The sequence below is a fragment of the Cervus elaphus genome, chromosome 20 (genome assembly GCF_910594005.1).
Source record: "Cervus elaphus chromosome 20, mCerEla1.1, whole genome shotgun sequence".
Classification (NCBI taxonomy): domain Eukaryota; kingdom Metazoa; phylum Chordata; class Mammalia; order Artiodactyla; family Cervidae; genus Cervus; species Cervus elaphus.
The window spans coordinates 42,529,363-42,551,207 of record NC_057834.1 but is presented as its reverse complement, the minus strand read 5'-3'; the positions used below and the strand labels follow the sequence as shown (position 1 = coordinate 42,551,207).

The 21,845-nt window shown below is 53.5% G+C and overlaps 1 protein-coding gene across 3 annotated transcripts; it reads right to left on the bottom strand.

The window, feature by feature from the left end:
- Positions 1–6,805: 6,805 nt before the first annotated feature.
- SEMA6C (semaphorin 6C) lies at positions 6,806–20,186 on the bottom strand. Of its 3 annotated transcripts, XM_043877790.1 has the most exons (20): positions 19,718–20,186; positions 17,676–17,725; positions 15,786–15,957; positions 14,022–14,136; positions 13,668–13,731; positions 13,455–13,511; positions 12,994–13,095; positions 12,680–12,770; positions 12,362–12,481; positions 12,096–12,184; positions 11,584–11,801; positions 11,183–11,314; positions 10,765–10,917; positions 10,361–10,534; positions 9,943–10,089; positions 9,592–9,669; positions 9,410–9,465; positions 9,196–9,240; positions 8,747–8,842; positions 6,806–8,310 (listed from the first exon to the last, which is right to left on the bottom strand). In XM_043877790.1, the coding sequence occupies exons 3-20, from the start codon at positions 15,901–15,903 to the stop codon at positions 7,271–7,273; spliced, it is 2,895 nt and encodes a 964-aa protein (XP_043733725.1). In that variant the 5' UTR covers positions 15,904–15,957; positions 17,676–17,725; positions 19,718–20,186; the 3' UTR covers positions 6,806–7,270. The 3 variants fall into 3 exon arrangements, with proteins under 3 accessions (XP_043733725.1, XP_043733726.1, XP_043733727.1); XM_043877791.1 differs by lacking the exon at positions 8,747–8,842; XM_043877792.1 differs by lacking the exons at positions 12,680–12,770; positions 12,994–13,095; positions 13,455–13,511; ... (3 more) ...; positions 17,676–17,725; positions 19,718–20,186 and adding an exon at positions 12,589–12,672 and having other exon boundaries at positions 12,385–12,481.
- Positions 20,187–21,845: the final 1,659 nt, after the last annotated feature.

Genomic DNA, 21,845 nt, shown 5'->3' with positions numbered 1-21,845 from the left:
GGTGGTGGGAGGGTGGTGGTTTTTTGTTTTTTTTTTTTGAGGGGGAGGACTGTGTCTTCTTTCCCCTGTTGAGGTCTCTTCTACCCATTCACACTCTACCTTTTCCTTATCTAGCTACTAGTTGGTGGTCTTAACAGGCAGAGTAAGTTGCAGCAAGAACAGAAGTGAGAGTGGAGAGAGATTCTGACTGGCTTATAAATTTATATCTTCTTCCCTCCTAGATCACTCCCATCCCTAAAAGCAAACAACCAAGAGAGGAGAAGAGTAGCTGAAGGAAATGATTCTGTGTCTTGTGTGGGAGTAAAGTCAATGCCAAGATATTCAAGGAGGGGGTGGGTGGACATAAGGCCCAGGGAGGCTGGGACAGTTGATTTGCTCTGCTAACTTCTAAGCTACTCTTGGTTCATAAGGTGCTTGTTGTTGTCTCAGTCCAATTCAGCACACATTTACTAAGTAAATATGAATAGCAGTCTGGTTGTGGTACAATCCCCATTGATAGCCAGGCTTGAAGGGATCTGTCTGGCTGGCTACCAAGGTGTCCCCATCAAGTGTATGTGAAAGTCGCTCAGTCATATCCGATTCTTTGCGACCCTATGGACTATACAGTCCATGGAATTCTCCAGGCCAGAATACTGGAGTGGGTAGCCTTTCCCTTCTCCAGGGGATCGAACCCAGGTCTCTCACATTGCAGGCAGATTCTTTACCAGCTGAGTCACCAGGGAAAGCCAAGAATACTGGAGTGGGTAACCTATCCCTTCTCCAGGGGATCTTCCCGACCCAGGAATTGAACCGGGATCTCCTACATTGCAGGTGGATTCTTTACGAGCTGAGCTACCAGTGTATGGTGTTCTCAAAAGCTGCTCCATTGGCAGTAAAGATGTCTTTCTTAAATAAAGGAGGGTAATATCAAAATCAAGGACATTTCAGTATCAGTATTCAATATTAGAATCTCCAGGTAAGCTCTCAAAGTCCGTATTTAGGAAACTGAACATTTACCATGAATTACATGAATTAGGCTGCATGTGGATAATTGCTTTTTGGTAAATAATACTGTGTACCTATTAACTATAAGGTACATCTGGCAGGTACCTCATAAATAGATATATGGTCTTTGCGGTGCTAAAAGAAAAACAGAAATTTAAAAAGCTTTGAAAAGCAAAGAACTGAAAGTGTTGTTGAATCTCTCTGTAAAAGTGAGCCCTCAACTCCAAGATCAGTAGGTAGAAAATACAAGAGAAGGCTGAAGTGTGAGCAGCCTCATGATAATTACACCTACTCAGGGTTTACACAAGATGTCTGATAGCTAACAGTAAGTTAAGACTGTAGAGGGGGACTACCCTGATGGTCCCGTGCTTAAGAATCTGCCTGCGAATGCACAGGACACGGGTTTGATCCCTGGTTCAGGAAGATCCCACATGCCTCAGAGCAACTAAGCCTGTGCGCGACAACTTAGTCCACAAGCCGTAACTACTGAGCCTGTGTGCTGCAACTACTGCAGCTTGGGTGCCTAGTGCCCATGCTCCGTAACAAGAGAAGCCACTGCAATGAGAAGCCTGCACACCACAACAAAAAGGAGGCCCCACTCACCGCAACTAGAGAAAGCCCGGTCCCAGGAAAGAAGACCCAGTACAGCCAGAATAAATAAAAGCCAGGTATGGGGCTGTACTCTGCTCCCATAATCAGTCCTAAAGTTTAAGAAAGTTCTTATTGTAAAATAAAATGGTATTTGAGAGAGAAGCCAATATCATAAATAGTAACATGCTTTTAGCTTTTGCCATATGTCCATCAATGAGCTAGGTATCTTGTGTATACACAAGCATACCTATCTTGCAAGGTATGTATTATCTTCAGTATATAGATACTAAAAAATAGGCTGTGACTCTGCCCCAAGTCTCTCAGCTTAAAAGATTTTTTTTTTTCTTTCTAAAGCTCCTATTTCTACACAGTTATTAGTGTTTTTTTTTCCCCTATAGTTTGTACGTTAGTCACAATACCATCCCACTTAACTTTGGGCAACTTAACTTATCCCAAATTGTAGTTAAGAAATGGGAGAAGTGGATTTCCCTGGCGGTACAGTGGATAAGAGTCTGCCTGCCAATGCAGGGAACACGGATTGAATCCCTGGTCTGGGGAGATTACACATGCCTCGGAACAATTAGGCACAAGCAGCCACTGAGCCCGTGTGCCTAGAGCCTGAGCTCCGCAGCAGAAGCCGCTGCAGGGACAGCCTGTGCGCTGAGACAGAGCAGCCCGCACTCACTGAAACTGGAGACAGCCCACACGGAGCAACGAAGACTCAGTGCAACCAAAAATAAAATGATTAATTTTTTAAAAAAGGAAAAGAAACTGGGGAGAAGTAACTTCTCCAAGCAGCCTTTCCTGCAAAATCCCCTAAGTAAAATTTGCTTCTAAACTAACTTAGGAGGCATCTTCATAAAGTTGCTGGTCAGCAACACTTAAGCGGGGAGAGTTAAAGATAACCCTTCTTGTGGGAGATGGATGGGTCTTCATATCTAGGTATGCTGGATATTTTTATATTTCCTTCAGATCACTCTCCTTCTTCCTGTATCTTAGGAGGCTGTGTGTGTGAAGCCGTTTCAGTCGTGTCCGACTCTTTGCGACCATGTGTACTATAGCCCACCAGGGCTCTTCTGTCCATGGGATTCTCCAGGCAAGAATACTGGAGTGGATTGCCATGCCCTCCTCCAGGGGATCTTCCCAACCCAGGGAACGAATCCTGCATTGGCAGGCAGGTTCTTTACCACTAGCGCCACCTGGGATGCCCCCTGGGAAGCTAACCTGCATGAATTTCATCAATGAGTTCCCTGCACTTTGGCTTCCAGTTGGATTCAGTCAATAGGAAGTTCTGGGCAGAAGACAGGATGGAGAAAAATGACTGAAATCAGTGTATTGATTTCCCAGTTTCCCTCCGTTGGGGTCGCCTGGGCCCCACTCCTTTGATTAAAGGCCACTGCTCCTCTCAATGCTATCTCACAAAGCCTCAGTAACCACTACCTCCCTTTGTCCTTTCAGGTGTAAGGCTGTTACTAGCCTCAAGTTACTAACCTATCCCTTGCCAACAATTTTAAAAGTTAGCTCTTCAAAAAAAGAAAAAAAAAAAAGTAGCCCTTGATTATTTTGAGCATGTGAATTATTTTCTGTTGGGACCTTAATATACCTGGTGTATTCATAAATTTCATATTTTATCCATATACTTCCATCTTACTCTCATACATGTAACCTTAAATTCTTATGAGTCAACAGTTCTAAAGGGTCAACTACTGGCTTAAGTAAGAGAGCGTGACTCATACCTGTGTGATTCCCAAGGGTAGGGTAGTGGTATCAAGGAGACATAAATCTGAGAGATAATAATAGCTCAGGCCCCTGTGACTTAGCTACAAAAGATGCTGAACAGCTTTTCAAGCTTTGTGACTGTGGAACCTTCTGTGTTTCAGGTCCCCAAAGCTTTACACAAGCTGATGGACTCTGCCTGCTGGGGCCCTGGTTTCTTCATAACCTCCCAGAATGCCTCTGAGAAATCAGCTTAGAAATCCCTCAGGATGGTAACTTTATCCTTCTGTTAGCACATTTTATTTTTTTCTGAAGACAAAGTTTGAGCTAATATCCTAATTAAAAAAAAAAAAAAAAGACTATCAGCAGATTTCTCATTTAGGATCATGTTTATCCCTATGTTGTCAGTGATAATTTCTTTCAATTCATCCCTTAACTTATTATTCACTACTCTGTCAGGATGAGGTTTTTCACATGTGCTAATGAATTACATTCTTGATAGTAGTCTATTTGGGATAAGTAACTATTTCAGAAAACTAAGATCATGGCATCTGGTCCCATCACTTCATGGGAAATAGATGGGGAAACAGTGGAAACAGTGGCTGACTTTATTTTTTTGGGCTCCAAAATCACTGCAGATGGTGACTGCAGCCATGAAATTAAAAGACACTTACTCCTTGGAAGGAAAGTTATGACCAACCTAGATAGCATATTAAAAAGCAGAGACATTACTTTGCCAACAAAGGTCTTCTAGTCAAGGCTATGGTTTTTCCAGTGGTCATGTATGGATGTGAGAGTTGGACTGTGAAGAAAGCTGAGTGCCAAAGAATTGATGCTTTTGAACTGTGGTGTTGGAGAAGACTCTTGAGAGTCCCTTGGACTGCAAGGAGATCCAACCAGTCCATCCTAAAGGAGATCAGTCCTGGGTGTTCATTAGAAGGACTGATGCTGAAGCTGAAACTCCAATACTTTGGCCACCTCATGCGAACAGTTGACTCATTGGAAAAGACCCTGATGCTGGGAGGGATTAGGGGCAGGAGGAGAAGAGGACGACAAAGGATGAGATGACTGGATGGCATCACCCACTTGATGGACATGGGTTTGGGTAGACTCCGGGAGTTGGTGATGGACAGGGAGGCCTGGCGTGCTGCGATTCATGGGGTCACAAAGAGTCGGACACGACTGAGCAACCGAACTGAACTGAACTATTTCCCACAAAGCATTTAATTTAAACTTATATATTTATATATATCAATGAATATATATTTATATAATGCTTTATAAACCCCTGTTGGCATATTTCTTTCCATACTTTACAAAAGAAGTTGAGGTGCAGAGGGGTTAGTCGAATTGCCAAGGTCACCCACAAGACTATTAAGTGGGCAGAGTCCAAGGACTGTTTGCTCTCACTGCAACATAGTTGCTTTCCCAAGCCCTGAGAAAGTTCTCAGAGTCCAGCTTGGGTACTCTTGACTAGAGAAGTTGCCATCCTTTAGAAATACTAATAAATGAAAACCCTTCACAATTAAACTGAAACTTTAACCTGTAAATTGCAGCTGCCTACAGAGTCACAAGATTAAAATTCTATTATACTTTTCTTTGGGGTCTACATTGAAACCTGAGGGTATTTTACCCCTTTCTTTGTGACCACCTTCAGGGCTGAACTGAAGAATGTGCGAATTTGCCCTCAGAGGGCTATGAAAGTTTGCAGTCTTAGAACTTTTCTTTGTCCTGGCTTGGTTTGAAAGGGATAATGAAGTCAGGTGACTGAAAAGCTTCTTTACTCCTTCCTTGCTCTCCTCTGCTATCTAGAAACTAGCAATGATTTCAAAGTATCTTGGTTTAAGTAAGGCATCCAGTGAGGAAAAAAAAAAAAAAAGAGAGAGAGAGATCTAAAGGACCTCTCCAAGCTGGTGTAAACAAGCTTCAAGGAGAAAGAGGGTAGATTCTGGAGGACAGCCGAATTTGGTGAAACTAGCTAACCAAGGTGTGAGAAGTTTCAGAGAACATTTAAAAACCTTGAGGGGAAAAATCTATAAGTGAAGTTTGTAAGGATACCAAGGGAAACAGATTGCTGAGTAGAAGCAGGCCGCAAAGATAGAATAATAGCCTAAGTGTGAGTTTGGAGGGCTCAGACGGTAAAGTGTCTGCCTACAATGCGGGAGACCGGGGTTCAATCCCCAGGTCAGGAAGATCCCCTGGAGAAGGAAATGGCAACCCACTCCAGTGTTCTTGCCTGGAGAATCCCATGGATGGAGGAGCCTGGTAGGCTTACAGTTCATGGGATCGCAAAGAATCGGACACGACTGAGCAGCTTCACTTTCACTTTTTCACAAATCATCACAAGATACCAATGTTTTCTCCTTTAGAGTTTCCTCATACATTATCGTACTTGAGCCTCTCAACCCCAGTTTTCAGGCTAAGGCTAAGGGTGGATCTATGAATCGGCAGGATAACAAGGAGTAAAGGGCAGAGCTAGAAACCATCTCACGGTTCTTCAACAAACTGTTCCAGCGGATTGCTGCCCAAGCCTTTTAGGCAAAGAACCGGGAGAGCGCCCGGGGAGATTTCCTTAGCTGCAAGGCGTGAACTGGCCTCTAGGCGGCGCCGGCGACAGGGAAGTCTAGGACTCCAACCCTGTGGGATACTCCAACCACGCGCCGGTAAAAACCCAGACTTGTAAATCCGCAAAAGCGGCCACCGCCTGCTCAGGGCCTTAAGTGTCCTTAGCTCTAGGTAGTGGGCGGGGCAGATCCTGTTCATCCCTCTCATTGGTCCCCGGGAGTAACGGACAGGTATCTACAGCCAGCCCCGGCCAGAGGAACCTCACTACACACGCTAGCTGATCTTCGGCACGCGGGGTTGGAGAGCTGCAGGGGCATTCGCTAGGGGAGGATACGCATGCGTGCAAAGAATCACGCTTCTCGGCGCCCCTCTGGCTCTGCGAAGGGTAACTGCTCCTTAGGGAACTGTTGGGGCAAACCCCTGACTCCTCCAGGAGTGAAGCCTTTGCTGGTTTTGTGTGTGTGTGTGTAGCCTTCTTCTCTTGCGACCCACGTTCTTCCAGCGAAATTCTCTTTTGACAAGATGTCCTGATGCGAAACTTCAATCACTTACACTGCAGCTTCATTTTATTTCGCCCCAAATACCCTCCTCCCGCCCTGTCGAGCATTCTACGAAAAAGTGCCTCTTACCTCGATCCAGAAACGGGCTTGGAGTACCCTCCCTAACCCCACCTAAATTCTACCCGGGGTCTCCTGGGCCCTGGTTCATCTCCACGCACCATTTCTTCGCTTGTCTCCTTCAGGAAACCTTTCCTGATTAACCCCGGTGGGACCGCAGCCATCCCAATTACTCGGGAGAGAGTCAAGGGCAAGTTGAAGGCAGAAATTCTGGAGCAAAGATGCTCAGAGTAGCCGACCCGTTCCCGTCCCGTCCCGCCCCGCCCCGCCCCGCCCCGCCCCGCCCGCTCCGCCCCGCCCCGCCCGCTCCGCGAGTAAAGTCAGGCAGCGGCTCGGGGACACAGCTGTATTGGGAAGCGGAGGCTCCTACATAGTAGGAGGAGGCACGTCCCAGGAGGCCCGAGGACTCTGTACACAACGCGAGTGGCTCAGCCCCGGCCGTCCGCCGTGCGGCCCGCCCGGGGCCCAGTCTGTGGAGGCCCGGAGGGGCGAGTTAAGGCAGCTTGGCTGAGGGAGAGGGGGAGTGGGAGTGTGCCAGTTACCCCCGAAAAGCTGGCTCACTGAGGGGGCGAGCTTCTCACCTCCCACTCCTCTCTCGAGGACAGGGGGAAAAGACAGTCGGCAGTCAATAAATAAACCCGAGGCGGGCAGGGACCCCGGGAGACTCTCAGAGTCCAGGAAGGCTGGAGGTGTGGAACAGAGAGGGAGGTCATCTGTCCTTGGAGACGCGTCCACGCTCACGGCCTCTGAGGGCATGGGCCTCGAGGGCCCTTTTTGAGGCCTTGGAGCGACTCCCTTCAAAAGTTAAAATGGCTGCCGTTAGGGACGGCCGCCTGCGAGGAGGGCCCGACGAAGGGAGGCTTCAGGGGCCCCTGGGGCTTCTCGACATCCACCCTCTTCAGGGCGCGGCCCCGGTGCCCCTCAGGCCGACCCAGGTACAGGAGGTGTCTCCCGGCACCCCCTGAGTACCTGGAGGGGCCTCCCGAGGGGACTCGGGTGAGCAGCGCAGGGGGTGTACGGTGCGAGGAGAAGGGCAACTTCCGGCTGCCGCCCACCCCGAGCCGGGGAGCTGGGGCGGAGAGCGCAGGCCGGGCGGCGGGGGCCGGGCACTTGCCCTCCGGGGGCACGTCCAGCCTCCGAGGCGGGGCACAGTCCCGGGGCAGCAGGCTGGGGCCGGCAAAGAGGGTGGGGGCGGGCTCGGGCGGCAGGGGCCGCGAGGTGAAAGGGGCGGCGGCCGGGGGCTCGGCCTCCTTCCTGGGCGCCTGCGGGCCGTGCAGGTAGCGCAGTAGTTCCTCCAGGGTGGTGACTTCCACGGCCTGCCCAGGACAGCCAGGCGGCGGCGGCTTCACCAGCACTCGCGGCGCGGGACCACCCGCCGCGTTCCCGCCCCGGGCGCGGCTCCGGCCCTTCTTGGCGTTGTTCCCGTTCTGGTTCCACTCCCAGGGACCCCCGGCGTGGCGGAGGTGCTTGACCGGCAGCTCTGGCGTAGACTCCGGGGTGGGCAGGCAGGCCAGCTCCGGCGGGGGTACGCCCTCGGGAGGAGGCAGGAAGGTGGTGTAGAGCTGCGGCGTCTGTGCCCCGTCTCCGTCCTTGGACGGCGGCGGCGGCTCTGGACCCGCCCCATGCAGCCGGGCCAAGCTGCGTAGGGAGAGAGGACGTGGGATCCCGGCGGACTCGATATCCTTGCTCCGACGTCGGTGAGCTCGGCGACAGGCGCAGGAGACCAGGAGGCCAGAGACCGACGCGCCCAGGGCGAAGGCCGCGGCCACACAGGCCAGGAGGAGTGGGATGGGGACTGAGCGGGAGGCTGAGGCTGGCGGGAGGTCGCGGCGCACGCCTGCCAACCGAGAGAGGGAGGAGAGGGAGGCTCAGCGAAGGTAGGCCCGCGGGAAGACAAGCTCCGAAGTGTCCCTCTCTCCGACTACTGCTCTGCTTTCACTCCGACACAGCCTTGACCCGCTTCAGGAGTCTCCTCCCCTGACCCCTCAACACACACAGGCCACCCAACCACCGCTCACACACAAGCTAGAGCCTGGGCCTGGGGAGTCTCATCCCAGCTCCGGCCCCCGTAGCCATGCCAAGAGCAACTGCCAAACTCTGCCCGTGCTGAAGGAGGCGGGGCTGGGAGGGCCAGCTCTGGGGAGGGGAAGGAAGAGAGGCTCCAAACAGGCATTATTAGTGGGCACCAAACAAGGATCAGTGAGGGGCTTAGAATTCTTCAAGAATCGGCAGCTCCACACTTCACTCCTATCCCTCCCAACCAGCCCCCTTACCCTGATTGTGGGCTCCAAGAGTGGAAGACTGGGGCCGGGGGTGGGCATCACTGGGGGGGCTGGGGGTCTCAGGGGAAGGACCAGGACTCTGAAGCACTGATGACAGAGACCAGGTCAGAGCCAGTGAGACTCCTGTTCTTCACCTCTGATACCCGCAGCGGGTCCCCCACCCCCTTTGGAACCCAGAAGTCCGGAGCTGCAGCCTTCATTTTCCTCTGGGAATGGGGACGGGCTTACCATGCAAGGCATTCTTTCATTTCTTTGTTCAAAAACTATCTATTAGGCATCCTATTATGGGCCAAGCACTGAGCTATATGCTAGATATTTAGAATGTTAACCCTTTCTGAGACTCTCTCAGAGTGTCCAGAGTGCTGGTCTGCTGCTGCCATGGGGCATGGACTTGGGTGAGTATGGGCTGAGCATGGTGAAGTTGGGACAACAGAACTCACCATAAGTGGAATCCCCTGTACCAGACTGACTTCCAGTAGCTCCATCTATGAAACAGGGAAAGAAAGGGTGAAGGTGGTGGTAGGTTTCATGAGGAACTGATGGGCATGACCATGCCACAGAAGGAGAGAAGGACAAAAGCCCACACCTGGGATGGTGTCTATGGCCATCAGAGCCATACTCAACAATGGATACAGTTGCCTTTGCCCTTTTTACCTTGGCAGTCATCATGCTCCATGGATTCCTGGTTACCAGTTGGATCCACATCAATCCTAGGAGGAAATGGAGGTGGCTCAGTGCAGGTATACCTCTTGTCCCCTCCCCCAGCCCAGCCCTCAGCCTCCTCTCTTAGTAGTGGGGAGCTTTCTCCTCAGGAGATCCAGGAGCCCCTTACTTACCCACCAGGTGCCCTGATATCCACGCAGCCTCTGGAGCTGTCCCATCCACAGTATGGGTCCTGAGAAGCCAGACAGCTCCTAGGGAAAACTGAGTCATATGAGGCTGGGACCCTCCACTCTAATCACAGTCCATTCCCCTGCCTCTTTGACTCTCACCCTGGCCTGCAGGAGGCTCCTAGCCTGATACTCCCATCCTATCCACACCAATCCCTAGTCCCGTCCCTGGCGACTGCCCACCTGCAGGCTGCTTGTGGACATCCCACCACACACAACCATCCCCTGCATTTCCCTGCCACCCCCAATGCCTTTGTGCCTGCAGGCCCAGGGAGCCTGGCCTCAAGTCCCTCTCACCTCCGACAGGCCCCATGCCGGGCACATCGACTAAGAGGGAGGTAGATGATGCAGCCAGAAAAAGCCACAAAGAGCCTGTGACCTTCAGTGTCCAGCTCCAGCCCTATGACCCGCCGTGCTGTTTGGGCTGCCCTCTTCCCACTGCACCTAAGGTGAGGCCAGAAGGAGTCAGACATGGAGCAGGTGAGGCTCCTTTTTCCCTGGGTGAGGTAAAGGAAAGAAGGTGGGGAGGCATACAAGCAACTGAATACAACTCATGGGGCTACCCTGCAATGCCACACAATGTCATCTTCTCTCCAAGTCCCTCTCTCTTCCCCACAACTTCCAATATCGGAGTCCCCACCCATCCCCATATCCCCATCTCCCACCTCACATCCCATCCCTGCTCTGCAGGGGGCCTGCTGGACAAAGGGCTCACCGGGAGGGGCTGTAGGCATCGATCTCTTCCAATAGAATGGGCTCAGAGCCCCCAGATTGCCCCCCTGGGGGCAGCACCTTCAGCACTGTCCCATCATTGGAGCCAAGGAACAGGACTGTGGTGTTACTGTAGGGACCAGCCATGCCATCCACAGCCACCTGGGTCAGCAGGGCCCTGGAGGAATAGGCCTCAGGTCAGGATAGCCTGACCAGTGGAAGATTGAGGGTTTCAAGGACATGGATACCCCTTCTCTGCCCTTCCCCCGGCCCAGGGTTTCCTTCTTAGCTCTGCCCCTCCCACTTTCATAGGTTCTTCCTCCTATTAGTATGATTTACCTTGTAGGGTCAGATAAAGAGAGTGGGTGAGGGGCGGATGGCAGTGATCAGGATTTTTTAGCTCTATACCTGCTGGTGAGGGTGAGCAGAGGCTGATGGGTGGCAGGTGGCACAGCAGGGTCCAGGAGTGGGTGAGCCTTGATGAAGGTCAGGACATCATCAGGGAGGTCTCGAGAAGAGGGGAACAATGCAGCTACACCTACTCCTGCACAGGATCCGGGCCTGGAGGACACATAGGAAGAGGCAGCCTTAGGGCAAGGAGCGGGTGGTCACAGAGCCTAACTAAGCCCCAGCAGCCTGCCCTAAGGCTGGGAGGCCCCTTGTTCCCTCTGCACACAGACATTCACACTACTGCTTCCCTTCCCTGCTGCCAACCCATGACAGCTTCCTCCCCAGACCTTGGACACCTTGCCCTCTTCTCATAACCTATTTGAGGAGCAGACACTGCTTGCTTCTGCCTCCACCAAAGCCCCCCCATCCTGGGTACCTGGGGGAGGGGACCCTGTCCTCAGACACAGGGGTCCAGGCCCCATCCAGACTCCTCTGCTCCTTGAACTTGCCCTCAAACCCACGCTCGATATCATCCAGGTAGAAGGCGCAGACCGCAGAGCCAGGAATGCTGAGGGAGCCAGAGAACGATGTGGGCTAGGTGTTAGAAGGGACAGCAGAGTGCATCCCAGGTAAGACTTGGCCGCCCCCCTTCACATACCATCTTAGGGGAGAGCCTGAGAGAGCGGGGCAGCCCCTGGGGGCCATGCCAAGAAAGTACAGGAAAATGGAGCTTCCCCTCACCACCCTCATCAGTAGGCTCTGAGGGATGGTCTTTGTTGCTGGGAGGCATGGAGGGAAGGGGACAGACTGGGCTACATTGACTAGTCTAGTACCAACCTATTGGTCTGGGTGGTGAAGACCCCAAAGAGAGCAGAGCGACCATACAAGTTCACAGGCCCTGTCAAGGCCTGTAAGACATCAAAATAGAAGGTAGAGTCTCCAGGGACAGAGCAGTTGAGCCGCAGCTTGAGGAAGGATGTCCAATGGCGGTCCAAGGCCCTAGGTGAGCCACCCATGTCACGCTTACACACACGGGCCACACGGGAGAACTGCACCTGTCGGGAGAGTCGGGGAGGAAGGAGATCAGTGAGAGAGCCCCCAGGCCAGCAGAATGAGAGCGGTTTGGTGGGGTTAGAGTACCAAGAGACCAATGTCAGGGGCACAGCAAAGGAAGGATGTGTGGTTGGTCAGTCCAGGTCAAGGTAAGGGACAGCAGGATGAGGGGACAGAGGCCTGAGGGCAGCTCCACAGTGGGGGTCTGAGCCCAGCCAGGAGCTCTTCCCTGAATGTCTGGCTCCTAGGATCCAGCAGAACCCTCTAGCTACCACCCCCAGTGCCCACCTCCTTACCCTCCCCAGCCGGGCATCCTCCACAGAGACTTCTCGGAAGAAGAAGTAGACATGGTCTCCATGCTCCAAAGCGTGGACAAAGTGTGGCTCTGAGTGGGGAGTGGCAAGAACGGTATGGAAGAGTATCTGTACCTGTCCAGAATCTCCTGATCCCATGCCGCCTTTCCCCTTAGCACACCTGCACACAATTCCCACCACCTGCCCCGCAGCCCTCCCCCTGCACCTCCTCCCCAAGAGCAGCCTCCCTCCCCTAGGCCCACCCTGACCTCGGAGCCACTTGGAGTCGTACTTGGCGGAGCGGAGCGGGGGCTGAGGCCCAAGGCTTCGGTAAACCACAGCGTCACTGGCCTGGAAGTCTGCAGCTGTGGCTGAATACAGGCTGCCCTCTGGAGGGGTGGGTAGGGTGGCATCAGGGGGGCTCAGGGATCTGTATGTTGGTTCTTCTTGGGCCTCCCACACCCCTACCTTGGCCTGATGCTGGCCCCTACCTTACCCCTGATTCAGGAGCATGCAGGAAAGACCAAACTGGGAAAGGGGCTAACATGGCAGCCACATGCCTGCTTCTCACATGCCCAGGTGCACACCTGCAAACACGGCCACATTGGACTGGGTGGCATCAAAGGGGCATCGAGCCTGCCCACTCAGCTCCTCACCCTCCTGCTGCAGTGAAGTTATCTGGAGGCAGAAGGAACAGGTTCTTGGAACCCTTGGGGTGTTGCAAGTCTGGCTCCATAACCCACTTCCTCATGTCCCCTTGCCTCCTTGCCCCACCTCTTCTGGACCCTCCACCCTGGGCACTCCGTCCCCCACCCCCTGCTTGTGCATCCCCACCAAACTGATTGCCCAGCTTGAGTTCTCCTCCTACTCCCATCGTGATGCCCCACCCTCGCCTTTGTACCCCATAGCTGCGGCACACGGGGCTGAATGAGTTCGTTCCACAGGCAAGGAGCGTCTGGGAGTCCCAGGGCACGAGAACGCGAATGTAGTTGTAGCACTCGTCCTAGAGAATCCAGAATTCTATGTCAGCCACAGGGCTCCCTGGGAGTGGGACAGGGGGTCATGGAAGTAGGGTTATCCTCCTTGAGCCAGTTAGAGCGATAGGGGGTAAAGTTTCAAAGAAGCTATTTACTACTAGTCCTGGGGCCTTGGGCAAGTTCTCTGGCCTCTCAGAGCCTCACTCTTCTTTTGTGTGAAATGTGTAAAGGAAGCTAAAAATCATCAATTCCCTTTCCTGTATATTTTCCTCTGTGACTTGAGATAAGAGAAGTAGTGGAGATTTGGGTACAGTGGAGGGTCAGTTGGACAGAGCCTGGAGGCTGGGTCATCTCCTACCCTCAAGATTTTCATCCCACTCCTCACCGTCAGCTTGCCCCGCACGGCACAGTTCTCCATGTCTTGGCTCCTCCATGTTAGATACTGGAGGGAAAAGTAGAAGAGGGAAAATCATGGTGCAACCTAGACCCACTGCACATCATGGTTCCCTTTTGGAGCCTTCTTCCCACCCCCTGGATCCCCATTAGACCTTTCCGGCCTCATCTCCATGCCTCAACCTCCTCCCCCACAGCCCCTTACCTTGTTGGGCACGAGCCCTTCCCCTTCTTCTTGGGCTTGAAGATCAAAGGAGAAAACGTGATCCCTGAAGGGATAAGCAAGGAGGGATCAGAGCCAAGCCACGGTTCCCCACTTGAACTCCTGAGTCCCTACCTAGTCCGTGTTCAGCTGCTCGGGGACAGTGTAGACCTCCAGCCCTGTCTTCTCCCCCTGACTCCACACCATGGCAACTATGTTCTGGGTCCTAGCATGTCCAAACCCCGGGGCTTGTACACCTGCACGTGTCCTCTGCAAAATGTTGCAGTGGCCATGCAGGTCTCATGCCTGCCTGGGAACAGGCATGGCAGCCCCACAATGGTGCCACAGCCAGTTTACCTGGCAGCCACTAGCAAGGTCCGGTTCAGGGTCAGGAATCTCTGAAAGTCCAGCCCAAGTTCTGCAACCACAGCATCATCCTCCAGGCCCCGGAACCAGGATAGTGGAGAAATACCTAGAAGGCACAGAGGGGTGGGTGCTGATGCCCTCAGGATACAACACTCCCTCAACATCCTCTCCAACCAGAGGAAACCCAGCCCTGGACATAGTGGATATGCGAGATGAGTTGGGAGGTATTAATAACAGTATTAATAAGGCTATTAATAAACACAATATCAGCTAACTCTGAGCACTTCACCTCTGCCAAGCACTGTGTTAGCACTTGAGCTGCATTGTCTCATTTCAGACAACAACCCTATGAAGTAGGTTGGTACCATCTTACAGATGAGGAACCTGAGGCTTAAAGCCAATAAAAAATTTGCGGAGCTCATTTAGCTTGGGAGTGGCAGGCACCCCAATTCAGATCCTGGTCTGTCTGAGTTCAGAACTGAGCCCAACCCAGTTCTTAGATCTGCCTTAGGGCTAGCGATTCCCTTTCATTCCACATTGTATGCTGTCCCATGTAGACCATTTCCTCACACCATCTCTCCCAGCCCTCTTTTTGCACCCTCCCCTCAAGGCTCTTCACAGACCACCTCAATCCTCCAAGCTTTCTGCCTCCTCTGACCAACTCCAGCATCCACCTGGCCTGATCATGGAAACCAGTCATCAGTGTTCAGAGGGAGCCCAGAGTTCAGAGAGAGAGATGATTTAACATCTGTACCATGATTAGAACTGTGCCTGGCACATGGAAGTGTTTGCTACTCTTATCTATCCCCCAACAGTTACTCTCAATAACCTAACTGCCATTCCTTCAACCTTAAAATTACTCTAAATTCTACATATATAACAGGAAGCTGCAGATAGATAAAGGTCTGTCACGGTGGGACAGTGGCCCTTCCCTGTCCAACTGGCCCACACTGGCTGGTGTGAAGCCTGCCAGTGTGACCCCAGGTAAGGACAGGATACGCCCGCTCCCTCCCCCCAGCCTTCTCACTCAGCCTTTCCTCCTCTCTCCTGACTGGGCCTGGGACATTAGGTAGGTCCCACCGTGACGGACCCAGATGTGGTGGTGATGAAGTGGTGGAGAGGGAGGTGAGAGGTGTTGGGAACCACTGAATGAGTCCCAAGCCTTCATTTTGTAGCTAATAATAATAGCAAACACATATACATCATTTACTCTGTGCCAGACAGTGTTCTTAGCACTTTACCTGTATTACCTCATTTAATCCCTAAATAACTCTATGAGGTAAAATATTTTTTTTTTGGGCCATGCCTCATGGCCCGTGGGATCTTGGTTCCCAAACTAGGAATTGAACCTGTGGTCACTGTGGTGAAAGCACCAGACCACCAGGGAATTCCTGGTAGAATACAATTATTATCTTCATTTTGCCGATGAGGAGACTGAGGCAAAGAAGGTTAAGTAACTGCTCATAAAGTGAGCAGCTTTAACAGGAATTTGAACCTGCTAAGGTTTGGTCTGAGCAAGAGTCCATGTTCTTTATCACTGAACAATGCTGCCTGGAAATGAAGAAAGTCGGCTGGCGGATGAGAAGTGACTGGCCTCAGTGCCACTCCAGCTGTCTGCTCCTCTTTCCTGTCAACTCTTAGCTTCCGTGAGACTGAGAGCCCTCCTTCAGCTTGCTACTCACACAAAAGGTCTCAGTGTCTAATTGCCAAGACTGAGTGCTGAGCGCACATAGAGGGTCAGGGTACCACACTCACCTTGCAGGTCAGAGGTCAGCAGAGGGAGAGGGTCCTGGGGAAATGCAGCCTGGGTGTGGGGAGTTGAGAGCAGCAAGAGTAGTAGCAGCAAGGTCATGAAGTGGGGGGCACGGGGCATTCTGTGTGGGGCAGCTCAGGCCCCAGGGGGTGCCCCCTCACCCATATGCTGGCCCTGAAAGAGAAGACAGAAGTGGGGGAAGGGGCCAAACTTCCTCCACCTTTGAAGTGGGAGGGCTCCTTCCCAGGTCTATCCCCAGAAGACCCTGTGGAGAAGGGTAAGGGATCCTATCTCTGGCACTGCCTCAGTGCCAGCCGGCTGTCACTGTCACTCAAGGCCCTTCCCTCTCCAACTGGCCCAAACTGGCCGGTGTGAAGCCTGCCAGTGTGACCCCAGGTAAGGACAGGATACGCCCGCTCCCTCCCCCCATCCTTCTCACTCAGCCTTTCCTCCTCTCTCCTGACTGGGCCTGGGACATTCGGTAGGTGACACCTCCTGGCCCCCTCTTGCTAACCTCGTCTCAGCTATAATTAGACCCTGAAGCCTTAAAATTATAAATAGTGATTCCTTGGCACCAGGGGGAGGAAGAGGATACCATGTCTGCCTCCCCTCCCTCACAGACCCCCATGGCACCCTGGGAGCGGTTTAGGCACTGTGCCTTGGTAGAGGCAGCTGTGAGGCAGCCATCATCTTGTTTAGGGCTGAGGAGGAACAGAGTTGGGGAGCAGCCCAGGGATCTTTGCCCTGGTCTAAGCTCCTGCTTCTAGGGCCCTTTCCATTGCTAGGGAGAAGCTGGGTAGGGAGGGGGGTGGGGGAGGGGGGCTGTCTTAGCCAAAAATGAATCTGCATCAAAGCCAGATCAGAGGCTAAATTTAGCTCTGGCTGCAGCTGTCTGCCCGACCACTGTGCCCCCTCCCAGCCTCCCTAGCCCCCTGTTCCCTCGCCGACTCCTAAGAAACCTTGCATGTGCTCAATTTGGAGAAGAGTGGACCCACCCCCTGTGAGAAGCCAGTCATAGAAGGGGCTGTACTAGTGAGGAGATATGGCTGAATATGTCCCTCTCTCCCTTCCTTCCCTCTTTGGGCTGCCTTGGAATGAAAATATAAATAATTCAATGACAGGCAGGCGATTGTAGCCCAAAGTCCAGGAAAAGATAGATATGGTGGAAGTGACTGTAAGACAGCCCTCCTTCCCACCCATCAGCCTCCATCGGCCTTCCCCAGCCAAGCTGACCCTGGCTGGAACCCACAGTGGGAGGTGAACACCAGCTTCCTGCCTTCCCTTGAAGTTGAAGTGAGGGGCTGAGTAAGCCCAGGAAATCAGGTCAGCAAGGGTGAGATTCCCTCCTTTCCGTGAACAGACAGTTATCCTTCACTAATCCTCAGTTGCCTGTCCTGCCATGTCCCCCAAAGAAGAGACCCTGGGCTTCCAGGCTTACCCCATTCCATCTCCCCCACAACTCCACCCTTGGAGCCAGGACCCAAGTGTACCCCACCCCCAATCCAGCGTCACTGATGGGGAGGCTGACGTCAGATGGGATCCCAAGAGAGCTGGAGGAGGGGAAGGGGTAGGAGCACCTAATGATGACCCCCTCCCCAGGGGCAGAGCAGTCAGCTAGCTAACGACCCTCTGGTGCTGAAAGGCCAAGCCTCCCTCTGCCACCCCCCCACCATGTTTCCGGATGTTGGTGCTCCCAGGGGAAGAGAAAGGGACACAGCTTGTCTCCTATCCTCCCCCTCCTGCCCCGCCCCCAAGTTGCCCTGGGCAACTGGTATCTTCACCCAGGAAACAACTTCAGTCTCAGGCAAGTGGGGAGAATGATCTGACCCCCTTCTGCTCCCAGGCCATGCCTACTTCCATCCCTACCCTCAGGGCTATTGCCCTTTCTTTACCTGGGGTGGTGACTCCTGTGGGGGCTTGAGGGGGATCGGAGACCTCTGACCTGATGGAAGAAGGGGCAGAAGGAGGGAAGAGACTGAGTTATACCTCCTTACCACATCCCTTAAAAGTAAATGTGAACATCAGGAGAAGTCTGAGGCTAGGGTAGGGGAGATGCTGCCCTGGAACTGGGGGACGCATTGACATTGAGCTTGATTACAAAGGTGCTGGCCATTCATGCCTAGAGCTGTGAGGGCAAGGGCAGGGACTGAGGCTGGACCCTACCCAGAAAATCCTGGAACTTCAGGACCAGTCTTGGGCAAAGGGGCGATTGGGAGAGTTTGGAGGGCATGCTGACCACTCCCATTTGAAAACCTTCAGAACCCAGCAGCTGTCTGAGCAAAAGCACCCTAGCTGGGGACAATAGAGGCTAATTTGCATACATTTGCATGTTCTTCATCCCTAAGCAAAATGCTCTAATACCAAGCACCCCCAGCCCCTTCTTTCCCTCAGAGCAGGCCCTGCCTCCCTCCCACCCAACCTCTCTCCACCCTACCCCCCAACTTTAGACTGGATTAGTCCAGCCTCTGAAAACACTTGGTTGGCCATTGCACTGGCCCCCCAGACTTAACTATGCTGTCTTTAAGAGGGCTTCCCATAGATGATTTTAGTGAGCAGCATCTGAGTTGCCCCCATGCAACCCCTGGCTTCGGGAAAGGCTTATCCTGCCAGGACCAATCCCAGCTGCTTCACACCCCACATTTGGAGCAAATGGGGGAGGCCTGGCCAGCTCTTTCTCCCCCTCCTAGGTTCTCCCCTTGCTGGGAAGAGGAAACAGCCCTTCTCTCTCCTCCTGGCCCTGCAGCCACCTCTGGGGAGTGGCCAGGGTCATAGCCAGATTCTAGCAGGGGGCTGGGGAGGGGATGGAGAAGGGGAGACCCGGCTGGGGACAATAGCAGGAAGCCTTCAGGCTGGTCGCCGGCCCCAGTCCACGTTCCTCTAAGGATGGGGTGGGGGGTGGGGGGCGCACCAAGGAGCCTCAGGGAACAGGCGCCTTCCCTTCTCCAAGACAGTTCCTCTCACCCTTAGCTATCAGCCCCAGGCTTGCTACCTACCCCCTCTCCCTCCCAGCCCCGAACGAGGATAATCCAGGTGTCTAGAGCCTCGCCTGAGGTGGGCCCGAGGCCAGGGGCTCGACGTGTCTCCCCCTCACTGGATCTGGGGCTCGGAGAGGGGCGGGTAGCAGAGTCTGGGCCGGGACCGGGTCCCAGAGCCACGTTAGCGGGAGGAGGGGCTGGAGGGGCCTGCAGGCGCAGATCGAACAGGGATGGGAGCGGGGGTTGGGAGCGGAGGCGGGTCTCCGAGGCCAGGGAAACAGGGCCAGAAGCTTGGAACCGAGGAGGGCGGGCCTGCGGCCAGCGCAGAGCGGGGTCCGCGGGCTGGAGATGCAATCGTCAGCCGGGCTCTCCGCCTTGCGAGACCAAGGTCTAACAAAGCCCCTGGGCGAGTGGGGTGAAGGAAGGTTATGGGCTCTAGGATTAATGTTCCTCGGGGGCCCATTCCCGACTCTATGATCAAGTCAACCCCGCTGGGAGGTGCTAAGATTCCCGCTTGCACAATGACAGAGGTGCAGCCGGAACATCAAAGTCTGGAACGACGCGTTCTCCTTCCCATCCCTGCAGGGAAAACGCTAGGGTCCGTTTCCCCACGGGTCTCGAAGCCTTAATCTCTCTGCTGGGGAGGCAAGAGACCAGGTTTTCCACCCTCTGTAGGATGCGCGCCTCAAATAATGCCTTTCGCGCTCCTCAATGCAAGGGATGCGACTCGGAGAAGCCAGGTCACAAGAGGCGCGCAGACCTTGCGCCCCACAGTGCCCTAGCGGGGCTCCCCTCTTCCCTCGGTTCACCCCAACTCCGCTGACCCTCTCCGTCATCCAAGCACGACAGAGCGCTGGCGCCCTCCCGGGTCCCTCTGGCACTTCGAAGCTTACCCCCGGCCTTCGGCGCCCCGATCCTCCCCGCCTCCCTGCAGCCCAGCCCTACTCCGGGATACTTGCTCCGAGATCCGGGTCAACGGGAGAGAGATCGCAGCGGTCGAGCAGCGGCCGCGCACCGCGCCGAGTTCTCAATCGGCTGGGGCCCCAGTGAGATGTGGTGAATGACCGAATTGGATGGAGCTTGGATCTGGGCTCCCGGGCGCTGTCAGGTCGCGCGAGTCCTGGGTCCCAGTCGCAAACCCCACTCCCGCCGCGGTTCCGCGGAGGAAAACAATGCGACCGCCCGGAGCTCTGGGCCGGGCCCCAGCCGCCCCGCCCGCATCCCGACCGGACCCGCCTCCGGCCCGCCTCGGGGTCCGCATTACTAATCGGGCTCTCGGAGGCCGGTTAGACACCGCCTTCTCGACACCTCTCCACCAATAGTTCTCGGAGGAGGAGGGGCGTCGGGAGCACCGCCCACCGAGAGGGCCTGGCCGGGAGGCTGAGCAGGAGACCGTAGCCAGGCGCGAGATCCACGGACAGTCGCTGCGACCCGGTCAGAGGAGGGGTCACACGCTTTAACATGGAGAGGCCCTGGGAAGAACTCTCACAAGAGGAAGGAACAGCAGCTGGGAGGAGAGACAGACAGGAAACTCGAGGACCTCGGCTGGGCTGGGCTGTCAGAGCCGGCGTGACCCTTCCTCTAGTCTCTCTCCAATGTCTTTGACCACCCTGCTCCTGGGTACACCTCTCCCCTACTCTGCCCCCAAACCTCTATTCCTCCTCTCCACTCTTTTTACATCAAATCGTTTATTCTTCTCATGTGCCTCCTCTGGTTCATCCTGACTCCGGTAAGGGAGACCTAGCATGCATTTGAGGGCTTGAGGCCTGGAAAAGGAAAGGAAGATGTCGCCAGGAAATTTGCCTTATCTTCATCATCTCCCCTCCTATCCCTACTGTCAAAGCAAGATGTACTTAGGCCAGTAGGCCAGAAACTAAGGAGCCAGGAAGTCAGGGTGGCCAGCAGTTAGGCTGCTGGTTGATGGAAAAGGACAGGTGAGTAGGGCTGAAGCCAAAACAGAGATGTGGAGACTGGGACAAACTGATTCAGAGAGTCACACAGAAAGAGGAGCAACATGGGACCTGAAAGAAAGGAAAAGTAATCAGCTGCCCCAACCCGACATATCCTTGCTGCCCCACAGGCAAGGATTAGTGATGTCCCATTTTTCCTCAGGGGGCCCTGGACATCCCTCCAAACAGCAAAACTGCCCTTTCTCGATCCCCACCCTCTATAAAGACCCTTTGATTCCAGGAATGTCAGTGGGGAGGAAGAATGAGGCTACTTCAGACAGCTCTGCTTAGCTCCCACCTTGGTATTGCCTGCTAAGATTCTTCCCTGCGTGGGGACTGGGACAAAAGACGTTTTCAAAATTCCCAGGATAGTGGGTGGCATGGGAGACATTGATATTATTGGATAGTTTATCTGAGCAGGCACACACACACACACACACACATATATCCTGGTCTCTGGACTTTAGGAAAGGAGAGGCAGGGGTTTGCTACTCCTGGACAGTCTTTAATGGAGTGAGATCAGGGTGGATAGCATCGCTGACTTGTCAAGTGAAGTGAAGTGAAAGTCGCTCAGTCATGTCAGACATAAACATATACACACACAATCACAGAGACAGAGATGGAAGGTGAACCAATGAGATAAACAGAAACAATGGGACTCTCCTTACACAAGGTTAACTGCCAGGGGATTCTTGGGTCCAAAGTAATCCAGTGGTCAGTCAGGGCTCTTTTGGGAGAAAGACACCTCAGAATATAGTCACATGGAGGTCAAAAGAAATGTCCCCAGTTCCTAGTACAGGGCTTCGGTATTATGTGCTCTCTGGAATTTCCCTGGAGGTCCACTGGTTAAGACTCTGTGCTTGAACTTCAGGGAGCGTGGGATTGATCCCAGGTTGGAGGACTAAGATCCAAAAATATTAAAATATGTTCTCATTGAATAGAATAGTGAATGGGGATTAAGGTATAACTCATTTGAAGTTTAGGGCCCAACTAAAATCTCAATTCAATCCAGTAAATATTAAGCACTTACTTCAAATATAATCTACTGTGGAATGTGGTTGGAGTGTTTAAGAAAACACCATCTATTTGAACTAAAACGAGATTTACATGTACTGAATGATTAAAAAGCAATACAAAA